The 13,065-nt window shown below is 43.2% G+C and overlaps 1 protein-coding gene across 1 annotated transcript in view; it reads right to left on the bottom strand.

The window, feature by feature from the left end:
• The window catches only part of METTL24 (methyltransferase like 24), a 98,391-nt gene that overhangs the window by 38,132 nt on the left and 47,194 nt on the right, over positions 1–13,065 (bottom strand). Inside the window, exon 4 of the mRNA XM_004753593.3 lies at positions 10,441–10,669. Within this exon, the coding sequence (XP_004753650.2) occupies positions 10,441–10,669 (229 nt within the window). The remainder of the gene's footprint in view (positions 1–10,440; positions 10,670–13,065) is intronic.

The raw sequence follows: 13,065 nt of genomic DNA, 5'->3' as shown, positions 1-13,065 counted from the left end.
TGGCGCTGCCAGAGACCGAGCAGTTCAGGACACAGCTGACCAGACTCTTGAAGAAATGCCAGTTGTCAGGCAGTGTGTTCATCACCCAGAAGAAGTATGATGGTCGCACTAAACCCATTCCAAGGAAAGGCTCTGTAGAAGGCTTTGAGCCCTTGGACAAGTGTCTGTTCAGAGCTCCTGATGGGAAAGAGAAGATCAGCACCATGGCGAGCTCCAAAGAAGGTTAACCCGAGTTTCAGATGGCTGGCTTACTCAGACCTACCAGGAGTTAACACGGATGGGCTGAAGGAGGGGGACAGAAAGAATGACAGCAGGAAGAGCAAAGCAGCACAGGGAAGGGTTCCAGATACCCTGCTTTCACCAGCTAACCACCGAATTACTTATTTTTCCCATGGTTTTTACTGTTGGCCTCAAAGCTAGGTTTCTGGCTCCCCTACAATAAATTTTCAGGTGGGTTGAGGGTCATTTTGGATGGAAGAAGAGCTGAGTGGTTACAGGACAGTTGTAAAAAGCCAAGTTTATTTTAGAATTGGCTGATGGGTCTGTGTTGCATGGTTGTATATCCTGGGATTATAAAATCTCTGCATCCAGGTGAAGAGCCGTGGATCATTAAACTTGTATTTACCCACAAAAAATTTTTTTGAAAAATAGTTAAGATAGTAAATTTTATGTTACATATATTTTACCGCATTTTTAAAATTTTCCTAATCAAAAAGAGACTTGGAGCACCTGGGTGGCTCAGTCAGCTAAACAGATGACTCTTGGAGCATCTGGGTGGCTCAGTGGGTTAAAGCCTCTGCCTTAGGCTCAGGTCATGATCTCAGGGTCCTGGGATAGAGCCCCGCATCAGGCTCTCTGCTCAGCAGGGAGCCTGTTTCCCTTCCTCTCTCTGCCTACCTGTGACTTCTGTCTGTCAAATAAATAAATAAAATCTTAAAAAAAAAAAAAAAAACGGCTCTTGGCTTTGGCTCAGGTCGTGATCTCACGGCCATGGGATCCAGTCCCGCACAGGGACCCACGCTCAGCACAGAGTCTGCTTGGGATTCTCTCCTTGTTTCCCTTTCCTTCTCCCTCCCCATCGGCCCCTCCCCCTGGCCCAAGCGCATGTGTGTGCTGGAACACATGAGCTTTCTCTCTTTCTCTCTCTCTCAAATAAATAAATAAAATCTTTGAAAAAAAGAGAGACACTTTTTTCCCTGTAGTTTCATTATTTAAGCACAGGTACTTGCATATGGAAGATATTTAACAAATATGTATTGAATGGATAGATGAACGGAGGAGGGGATGGACGGATGAAAGGACTGGACAGAGAGATGGGAATACGAACAGAAGACCGACATATACACCAATAATTACTATGGCATGTCAACATAGTGAAGTGGACCCTGTGACTATGAAGAAGGGAAGAGTCCCTACTATGGCTGATTCTGATATAGTATTTACCCTACAGAACTACTTTGTCTTATCCACCAACACCACACACACACAGAAATTTTAAGATTTTATTTATGTATTTGACAGAGAGAGAGAGACAGAGAGAGAAAGAGATCACAAGGAGGCAGAGAGGCAGGCAGAGAGAGAGGGGGAAGCAGGCTTCCTGCTAAGCAGAGAGTCCGATGCAGGGGCTCGATCCCAGGACCCTGAGATCACGATCTGAGCCAAAGGCAGAGGCTTAACCCACTGAGCCAGCCAGGTGCCCCCACACAAAAAAATATAATAGAGATTTCATTCTTTCGGGTTGAGTAATTTTTATTTTTTCTCTTATTTCTCTTTATCACCATATAATCTGTCTTTCGACCTAGATGAAATTAAAAGAGAAAAATCCATTTTTGTCACCTTTGCTCTTTCCAGAACCTCTCTTAATCCAAAAGGGTAATGTGAAATAAGGCTTACAATCAACACTGCAGAAGACGAAAGCAGGTGATAAGTAGCTTGCCCGTAAGTTATTAATCAGCTATCCTCCAGGGCGTAGTGTTACGAAGCTGTGTCATGTCATAAACAGCAGGCGAAATGAATTATCTCCATTTTCTGACTCTGAAGTGCAGGCATGTGCTATAAAACTAAATTGACATCTGTTAGCAGGCTTGTCACATGGATGGTTTTTTCCTGCAGAATCTGGAATAAATTAAATCTTAAAATAAAACTTGGAACAGAGAGGCTGCTTTACATAATTCCTTCTAATGGCGTGCTGATTTTAAAGAGAGGCTCTCACAAGAAATGTTTCATTATCATTTTAATTGCAAAACTGTTGAATGCCACTCCATGCTAGGAAATCAGTGTTTTTATAATGTCCTTATGTTTTTAACTAAAAAGTGGCAAGTGACACCTTCCTCGCTGGCTGGAAGATAAATCAGCTTTTACCTCCAAATAAAACCATGGCCACTTTTCCCCCAAGTCCCTGGAGCTTGTTTCATGGGTGGCTGGTTATGCAGGGCACCTCTGAGCACTGGCACGGCTGAGTTCCCGGGTCAGAAATGGCTGGCCGGGGTGTGACCTCACAGGGTTTGCTCAGGAATACAATCCCTCAGAGGATTCACCAATAGATTAGCAAGTTCTGGGGCCACTTACTGTCAAAAGGCATTAAGCACTTTCTAACACAAGAGAGAGGAACTGGCGGAGTTGCATGACCCGGTGAAACTGGGCTGTGTAACACTGAACAAAACATTCTGTGCAAAAGAAAGTCACATAGACGGAAACCTTCACCGGTCCCAAAGCTTACAGCCCCTCTGCTCCCTCAGGACTCCTTTGGCTCCCTTTCCCAAAACTTTGCCAAAATGACAAAATCCTCAGACAACTACACCCTCCCCTGGTACACAGCAGAGAAGAAAACCAAATACCAGATCCCCAGATGCTCGTTTCCTGCAGGAGTGGAACCCTCCCCTTTTGTAATAATGGCAGGTGCCTTTGAAAATCTCAAAAATGCAACACTCAGTCAAAATGCTTTGTTTTACATAACATCATAATTCTGCTCTCCTTAAAATTCTTCATTCATTTCTCTCACCGATATAGCGTATTGGCCTGTACGACCTTCTCAAAGAGTCACGGCTCATATCCCACACCTTCTCATAGGGAACAGCGAGGCACAGAGGACATAGGAACTCAGTGAAGAGACAGAGAAGGAGGCTGCAGAAGTGGACAGACTCTCAACCCCCTTCTTATTTAAAGGGTTTCCCACACAGGAGGGGAGGGGAGATTTGCAAAGGGAAGGCTGAGTCCCTACAGCCCTCTCTATATGCTGAGGCCCCACAGCCCTCTCTACATGCTGAGGCCCCTCCCAGGGTGATCTTCCTATTACCTGGGTTAGAGTTGGGGTGGGTCAGTTGAAAAGGCAGCTTCCCGGGCTCTATGACAGACCAACAAAGTGAGAATCTCTAAGGTTGGTTCTGGGTTCGAAGTTTTTATTGTTGTTGTTTTAACTTATTTGACAGACAGAGATCACAAGTAGGCAGAGAAGCAGGCAGAGAAATTTGGCTCCCCACAAAGCAGAGGGCCCCATGCGGGGCTCGATCCCAGGACCCTGGGATCATGACCTGAGCCAAAGGCAGAAGCTCTAACCCACTGAGCCACCCAGGTGCTTTTGGGTTTTTTTTTTTTAAAAGATTTATTTATTTATTATTTGACAGACAGAGATCACAAGTAGGCAGAGAGGCAGGCAGAGAGAGAGGAGGAAGCAGGCTCCCTGCTGAGCAGAGAGCCCAATGTGGGGCTGGATCCCAGGACCCTGGGATCATGACCTGAACTCAAGGCAGAGGCTTTAACCCACTGAGCCACCCAGGTGCCCCTGGGTTCGAAGTTTTAATCAAGGTCCCTAGCTGATGGGATCCTTTGCTTATGCTGTTAATTTTGGTTTGTTTTCCAGTGTTACCAATGCTTACAGTGCAACCTGAGAACCACTCGGTTGTAGAGATGGGAGTGGGTGTCCAGACTCGGGAGCACTGCTCACGCACGACTCACCAGTCATGGCTTCTGCCCAAGGAAAACACATACCACTGCTAGATCCAGAGGCACCTAACTCGTTCTTCTAACAGGCTTTATAACCTGCATGCTAGCTAAAAACTGAATGGTCTGAAAAATCACTACGAGCCCAGAAATTTGCTTCACAGCAAATCTTACCATTATAGATAAGTGAAAAAGGGTAAAAAGCCGAAACTCATTTCCTACGTGTTGAGTGCCGAAGTTCTAGACCCCCGTTCCCAAGCTGGTTTGTCCTTTAGGTATACTACAGATTGATGGGGACAGAAAAATGTCTCTACATCTCAAATTGCAATTCAGGAGCGTAGCTGACTCATTATTCCTAAATTGCTACTGGCTCATTTCACAGAAATGCAGGCTTGTCATGATTAAATAGCATTTCTGCAAGACGAAGCTGCCTTCAAAGACAGAAGATACACACCTCTCTCTGGAAAAGTAATATAAACAAGTCTACACGGAAGACTGCCCTGGGCCCTAAAAGAGTCACCTGGATTTCTACCTTTACCATAGCATATCTTGTTGCCATGGTGTTTTCTATCCAAGTATCCTGAACGTCAGTGGCTAAGGCTTCGGGATGGTCTAGCTGCCGCTTCGGAATTCTGCGGTGGGCTGTGTGAAAAGATCAAGCATCCAAACTTCATTACCTGCATGTTTTATTTAGGAAGATGCTGGGTAGAAAGTGAGGTCATGTACCTTATATATTTCCTGAACACTTCCCTAGGTAGTTGGGATGAGAGCCTAATGATGGAGTCCTGCTCTTAAGCCATATGCTCCTTCATTAGGAACATACCTCTGACAGGCAGGGATCTAACTGGAGAGTAAACCATGAGTCACCTAGGACTGGGGCATGTCTGGGCCTTGAACTGGTATGGGAGACCACTGGGAGACATTTTTTTTTTTTAGGATTTTATCTATTTACTCAGCAGACAGAGATCACAAGTAGGCAGAGAAGCAGGCAGAGAGAGAGGGAGGAAGCAGGTTTCCCACTGAGCAGAGAGCCCGATTTGGGGCCTGATACCAGGACCCTGAGATCATGACCCGAGCCGAAAGCAGAGGCCCCAACCCACTGAGCCACCCAGGTGCCCCGGGAGACATTTTTATAAAGGAATGCCCCTCCCGAGGAAAAAACGTTGTTCCAAGAAACAAGCAAGTTTGAAACCGAAATCTGGTAGAGGCTGGCACAGAAATGGAAAAATGATCTGAAGCATAGGGCATCATCGGTGCCTCATACCACCCTTGGCAGGGACTCAGGCTGAGGGTGGTGGACGTCGGAACACAAGGTGGTCCAGGGGTGTCCAGGTGGCCCCGTCAGTTGAGTGGCAGACTCTTGGTTTTGGCCGGGGTCTCATCACCATGTCCCAGGATGGAGCCCAGGGCCTGGCTCCCAGCTCCACGGCGGGTCTGCTTGGGTTTCTCACACTCATTCTTCCTCTGACCCTCCCCCCTGTGCTCACTCTCTCTCACTGAAATAAATAATAAAATAAAATATAAAATAAAATGAAATAAACTAAAATAAAGTGGTCCAGTGCCAGGCCTCTTGGAAGACACCCATTACTAGTAAACATCCTCTGCTCCTGTGTTACTCAGACTACCTTACAGGTCTTGCTATTCAAGGTATAGTTCCCCAAGCAGCAGTCTCACCAGAGCCTGAGAGCATGCCACGATTGCCGCATCTCAGGACACACCCCAGAACTTCAGAATCAACGTCTGCATTTTAATTAGATTCCCCGGTGATTCACCTATACATTAAATATGAGCCAAAATGACATGAAATATGATTTAGGCACTACAAATAAGCATTTCAAAATCTTCTGTTCGTTAGGTATTTTTAACATGTATTAGAAAACATAAGTAAGCCACAGTTTACTCTTGAGTCCATGGGTACTACTTCTCCAGATAATTCTAAGAAAGGTAAGTCAGTTTAAAGTTGACTTAAAGGAAAGTTTAAGGGAAAATGTACCCCCATGCCAAATACAAACCGAAAAGTGAGATTTGTAAGAGAAGGAGATTACAAAGGACGTGAACTAAAGCTATATTGGAAGGGGAGGTGAACGATGAGAGACTAGGGACTCTGAAAAACAATCTGAGGGTTTTGAAGGGGCGGCGGGTGGGAGGTTGGGGTACCAGGTGGTGGGTATTATGGAGGGCACGGATTGCATGGAGCACTGGGTGTGGTGCAAAAATAATGAATACTGTTATGCTGAAAATTAAAAAAAAAAAAAAAAAGAAAATAGAGGAATCTAGAATGATATTTCATATAAATATTTAACAGAACAAAACAAAACAAACAAACAAAACTGGTACAGCAGAACTAACAGCAAACAAAGGAGAATTTAAGGCAAAGGAAATTTCCAGGAATGAAGAGTGACATAATATATCCATGCAGAGAAATTTTCTTCCTGAGTCTACCATTTTCCATTTCCACCAGCAAAGCCGGAGTATTCTTCCCAAGAAGCCTTTCACTCTAGGGCGCTTTCAACATCTTGTTTATAATTTGCTTAAGTAATAAGCAAAAGGAAAGGGAACGTTTTTGTGGCTCAATTTCAAAGCGCCCCTTGTCTGCAGCACAGCACCTGCCTACCTACCGCAGGACAGACCTGAGGTCTGGTGAAGGGTGTGGAGCTCCAGGCCCAGGGACTCAGGCCCCGCCCCTCCAGCGAGGGTAGTGGGGGACAGCCCGCCCCCACGCAGGGGTGGAGGAGTCGGGGACCCGCCCCCACGCAGCCATCCCACCCGCGGCCCCAGGCCCCGCGCTCTGCTTCTGCTTCTGCTCCGTATTAATTCTCAGCAGTTTATTTAATTTCTCTACAGCACAGTGTTTACTTTCTACACGATTGCCAGCAAAGCTGTTCCGGGCCCCGGGGCAGCAAACAGTCCCAATTGTCTACGACCCCCTCTGAAGAACCAATTGCCCTTCAGTTTCCGCACAAAGCTTTCATTAAAAACTCTTGAGTTGAATTAGGTGCGGTTATCAATTTCCTGGGGAATCTGATATATTTTCCGAGAAAACAAAGAGAAAGAAAAAAAGAAAGGCTTTCTATAAAATTTTGTGAAGACTTACTGAAACTGTTCATTAAAACTCTTTGAGTTTAAAATCATTTCTTAAAAGATTTTATCTATTTATTTGACAGAGATCACAAGTAGGTAGGGCGAGGGTGTGGGCGGGAAGCAGGCTCCCTGCCAAGCAGAGCGCCTGATTGGAGGCTGATCCCAGGACCCTGAGATCATGACCTGAGCCAAAGGCAGAGGCTTTAACCCACTGCGCCACCCAGGCGCCCCCGAGTTTACAATTATTTTTAAGTCACACTGCGCTCTCTGATCGAATTCTCAAAAACAATCCATTTGGGAAGGATCGTGGTCCCTATTACACTGGCAATGAAATGGAGCACCAGAGCAATTAAATGACTCAAACGGTGCCAAATGCTAATGAAAATAATAATAATAATAATAATTAACTAACTAACGTGAGAATGGGTGCTTCAAACGTTAATCACCGAGCTTCCAGAGGTAACCTCTAAGGCAGTACTGTTACTCATTCGATCAATGGCATGGTTAAGACTGAAAGTAGTAATTTCTCAATCAGCCTGGATCATTTAGGGTACTCTGTGTAAGAAAGGCTTTAGGGGGAAAAAGCACACATCATGATTAATATGAGTGGAAATTTCAGACTCAATACACCCAGTCCTGTTCTGGAAAAATTCTTAAGCATCATTACAGCAACAAGCACATCAGCAAGGAGAAGCCAGCTGATCATTAATAATACTCGACCCAGGGAATAGGATTCCCTGCCAGACTTGGCTTTCTGGTTCTCCCACTTTTGCTGATGCTGCTGCTCTCACCTGATGCTTTAGAAATGTTTTTGATTTACAGCTGGCAACTAAAATTACCCAAGAGTTTTCAAAGCAGAACAAAAGCCCTATGCGTCTTTCTGTCACCCTCTCAGAGTCTGGCTTTTCCTTTTGGCCTGAGTAGCTGGAATCTACGGATGAATAAAAAGAAGAAAAATCACAGCTTCCCCTAGAAAACACCTCCTAACTGTATGAAACAGTTTTACATCATGAGGTGAAAATAACACAACAAAAACCCTTCTGGTTTCTAAAGTCGGTAGCAGAAGAAATGAGTGAAGAAGGCAAGACTCAAGGACAGACATGTGTGTGAGAGTTTTCTACTTGCTTTCCCCGCCAGGGCTACCTCCTCTTTACCACTGTCTGTACACATGCAGGAAAATGAAAACAGACCTTGCTTGTTGCAGGCCAGAAATGCAGTTTCCTTTTATCTGGCACCACATAGCTTCTAGAGGCCTGTTCCTAATGGAAGCAATCACTCACTGATGGGTTTCATTTTCGCTTTTTGTTTTAAAGCATTTGCCAAAACAAACAAACAAACAAACCAAAAAAACACCTAAGAAAGAATATCAGAATCTTTCAAAATCCTCCATATCGAATTTTTTAAAAAGATTTATTTATTTATTTATTTGACAGACATCACAAGTAGGCAGAGAGGCAGGCAGAGAGAGAGAGGAAAAAGCAGGGTCCCTGCTGAGCAGAGAGCCAGACTCGGGGCTTGATCCCATGAACCTGGGATCATTTTTAAAGCAGCAAATATATACTTGGCAATTCTGGCCCAGATGGCTTTCGTGTTCTTTTTTTGTGTGTGTGTGGTAAAATATACATAACATAACATTTACCATCTCAACCATTTTTAGGTGTCATTACTAATGTTTTTAATAAAAATAAGTAGCCTTAGGAATATTAAAAACATCCTTTAAAACATTTATCCTTTTTAGGTACTACTGTAAATATTTCTGCTGTCCCAGGAGCAGCATAAAAGATCTCATTAAAAGATCTCGTGCTTCATCCTCAGCATAAAACTTTGCCCACTGTGGCTCCTGCGGAGTTAAACAAACACAATTCCGGTGCATACCTGATTATTTGAAAACACATTTTCATAGGAAATGTGGCTTGGATGTATTTTATCCACGGGTCATTCTTCAAAGCCTTATTTTATCCTCACATTTACCAAATCTTTTGCTGAAATATTCTCCAAAAAAGCAGTCTCGACAAAGTCTACTCTTTGAAGGGTGAGGGCAGATAGGGCCAGGGAATAAAGAGCCTTAAGGAGGAGCAACAGGAGTCCCAACTGAACACAAAGAATCTGTAGCTAGCTGTCTGAATCACCAAGAGTTGACATATTAGAGAATCAAGCCTGTAATGTTCAGCTGTAAGGAAAAAAATTTTTAAAAAAACAAAACAAAACAAACAAACAAAAAAAAACACAAAAAAACCCCCACAGGTCTCTGAAGGCAATAAGTGGCAAAAATAAAATAAAGTTCTGAAAAATGCTCCCACTTCAGTTTCTGTTTGAAGATCTTACCCCCCAAATCCTGTGTATGTTGCATTGAGTCTCCTAATCATTAAATGCTAGTTACTGTCAATGGCAGAACAAAATACAAATCAGTCGTTTATCACATGTTAGAAGAGCAGCAAAATTCTTTGAAGTGGTTCTTGAAGGAGCTCCTGCTGTCCAATTAAAGGGAGTTAAAAAAAAAAAAAAATGGACGAGGAGCAAGAGGAGGAGGAGGAGTAAAAAAACACAATGAGGAAAAGCCCTTGTATTAAAGATCAGGCAGGCAACTCAAGTTTAAAATTGAATTCCATGTATGCTGTTTTTCAGAAACACCCATTCTGGCATGTTCTAAATCACATGTCATCTCTGGCTGAGAACAGGAAGGTAAAATAGGCCAAGCCCGGGAAGGGTTGGCAAACCAACACAGGCCAACTACACTCAGGAGAACTACCTAGTATTTGCCTACAGAATGCAATTGCCTCAGGTCTACACCAAAAATTTTGCTTTCAAGGAACACGGTTCAAAGACTGAGTTTCTTTTTGCTATCCATTCACAAGAAGACACTTGCAGAGATCTGACATCTTTCGACATAACTTTATCCGTTGCAACACACAGAATGTCCATTTCATTTTACAAAGTTCATTTTAATCAGACATAACGTATGTTCTGGCCTTCCAGAGCCTGGAGACTCAAGACAGTTGCTACAGCAGTGAGAAACACAATATGTGGGCGATCTCTTATCAAACAAAAACCTGGCCCCGATTTCTTTGTATTTGGGATCGGCATAAGTAGTTTGCTCCATCTGAACATTTTAAGTCGATTGCCAAATGAAAATGGGACTTTTGAGCCCCTGCCAGTAGTAGGCTTTTCACTTCCTTGCCCAGTCTTAGCCAAAACCCTAGCACTACCCAACAGCAACTGCGATCTACAAATCAACTTAAAGACCTCAATCTTTGCCAAAACTTTATGTCTACCGAGCTGACTCTATAAATAATGACGGGCGATCATCACGAAGTTTGAAACTGGATTCTCGACTGTCCAATACTGGGTTTGCATTTTTTTTTTCCAAGTTCATGAGTCTGTTCACTTAATTTCATTATGCAATCAAATGAAAACTCTCACCTTGTGATGCCCAAATTCATTCAAAATGGTGCCCAGCTTTCTGGTGTTGCTATACGGGTTTTGGGCCGCCACAGCTGGGTGTGGGTCCCGCCAGTCAATGGACAAGCGGTGATACCAGAGGCGCCGACTCTTCAGAAGATGAGCCGACTTCACGCTAGGATCGAAACGATGAACTTCGCATCCACTGTTGGCCAAGCTAACCTCAAACTGTGTATCGTCACTCCCCAGCCTAGAAAGAAAGAGGATGGAAATCAGTAAGAACAAAGCAATACGAAGCAAAAGTGTTGGATTGACAAGACGATTCTCAGGCCAATTTTCTTACTCTTACCAAGCTTTCTCCTGTTTTAACACATGGCTAACTGCACACAGTCAATAAACCTTCTTCTATCACAAAAAGCATTAGCGCTAAGAGCTTCTGGGTATCAAGCAAGCAGAGACATCATCTGCTAAATGCAGACCAGCAAAGCACATGTTCAAACATGCAGAGGCATGCCAAATTAATTTTTTACAAAGATGTGAATCATAGCAGCAACGAAACAAGACGATCCAGTGATCTTAAGAGGCTTTCTCAGAAGACGTCAAAAATATGAGCGCTGGGATCCGTTCCCTTAGGGAGAGGTGCAGTTTGCTAATGAGGTACTTTGTCTCCATTCTAATGGCCACGATGCATGAGGCCTGACTTAAAGACAATAGCTGTTTCCTTAGAAATGGAATGCGTTTTAAAATAGTACAGCTTCCGGGGCGCCTGGGTGGCTCAATTGGTTAAGTGACCACCTTCGGCTCAGGTCATGATCCTGGAGTCCTGGGATCGAGTCCCACATCAGACTCCCTGTCTGCTTTTCCCACTGACCCCTCTCCTCTCATGCTCTCTCTCTCTCTCTCTCAAATAAATAAATAAAATCATTAAAAAAAATAGTACAGCTTCCTGGTGGTGGGTATCGTGGAGGGCACATATCACAAGGAGCACTGGGTGTGGTGCATAAACAATGAATTTTGGAACACTGGGAAAAAAAATTAAATAAAAAAATAAAAATGAAAGCAGCAATTAGAACAATAATAGAGGAAATCAGCCCTGCCTTATGAGGACATTTAACATGTCAGAAGATGTCCTACAGGCAACTACCTATGGGTTTACCTTAACTGACCTCATACATCAAAGAGCTGAATAAATAAGGTGTGTTTGATGATAATAATGCTAAACAAAAAATAAAATAAAATAGTACAGCTAAAGAAAAGGCAACTCTATGCGGTTCTACTCAAGAAATAGAAGAGATACCTCACTTAAAGTCACATCAACAGGAGGAAGAAATTATGAATTAGCTGTACCTACGAACGCAGTATGTAACATATCATGCAGAACACTCATATAATTAACACATTTTTAATTTACTCTGTCATATTACTCAGACGTATTTGGTGGAGTTATATTCATCACTTTGATTAAAGCATCAGTTTGGATGAAAAAACATGAAATTAAATGAAAGAAGATTATTTTTTTAAATGGTGATTACAGCTTCTTTGCCTGAAATACTATATTTAGATGTGATTTAAGATACCAAAATCTCCCAGAGTATCTATAATACATCGACCGAACTTGAACCCCATGCAGAAATGCTTCGTTCTCTTAGACTTTACTGTCTCAGATTGTTTCATAATATGGAAACATACAAGCTCACTGGCTAACAATTATTTACCTGATTTTAGTTGACTAAAATAAGTCTTCGGCACAGAGGTCCTCCCCCTAGACATTCTGATTATACTTTTTCTTGCCTTGTTTTCTCTTCACTTCTACTCCACTGCTTTTCCCCTCACTGGATCCATGGCACGTTAACCTTCTGCTGTCCCTTACCTGTAATTCTCTCTACCCTTTTGGCTAGAAGATTTAGCACTCTTCTCACAAACACTACCATTCCCTTTACCCAAAAGATACTGTTTCCTAATTTTTATCTCTTATCGCACTCACCCAGATCAGCCCATTGTCATCTCTATCCTAGTGTCCCCCCAATTTTTCCATCATCTAATCCGGTGTGGCAGACTGACTTGCTGGCTCTAATTCTTCACCCTTCATCCATACCACTGCCATGCTCTGCTCATCATGGGCAGGGTGTCCCTTCCTGCCCCTTTTTTGGCAGGATTTTTTGGCTTGACCACATGATTTCCTTTTTGGAAGGAACTGACAGTATACCAGTCCTGAGCTCAGGCTCTAAGTACTTCTGTCCACTCTCTCATATCATGCTCATGATGAAAACTTGCTGTCTCAGGAAAACACAAGACATGAAACATAGAGGTACCCCAGCCTCTGTGACACCACCAGCCTTCTGTGAAAAACAGAACCGCCCTTGGCCTACCACACCTTGATGAAAAGTCTCCCAGCTAAGCCCAACCTCAATCAACAGAAGCCCAGCTGATTTGGAAACATATAAGCCGTAATAAATAATGGTTTTAAAGCTACTGAAATTTAGAGTGATTTGTTATACAGCAATAGCTAACTTATAAACCTGCCATGCACTGTATGTCCAAGAATTGAATAAGAATGACAATACATTATTTAGTAGACAGATTTCTTTCTGTATAGATCAGAATATTGCCAAATTCACCTGGCCCAAGGAATTTTTCACTTAATTG

Source organism: Mustela putorius, unplaced genomic scaffold (genome assembly GCF_011764305.1).
Source record: "Mustela putorius furo isolate JIRA1106 unplaced genomic scaffold, ASM1176430v1.1 tig00000450_pilon_pilon_pilon, whole genome shotgun sequence".
NCBI classification, from domain to species: Eukaryota; Metazoa; Chordata; class Mammalia; order Carnivora; family Mustelidae; genus Mustela; species Mustela putorius.
The sequence above is the reverse complement of the archived record's forward strand: the minus strand, read 5'-3'. Positions and strand labels throughout refer to the sequence as shown.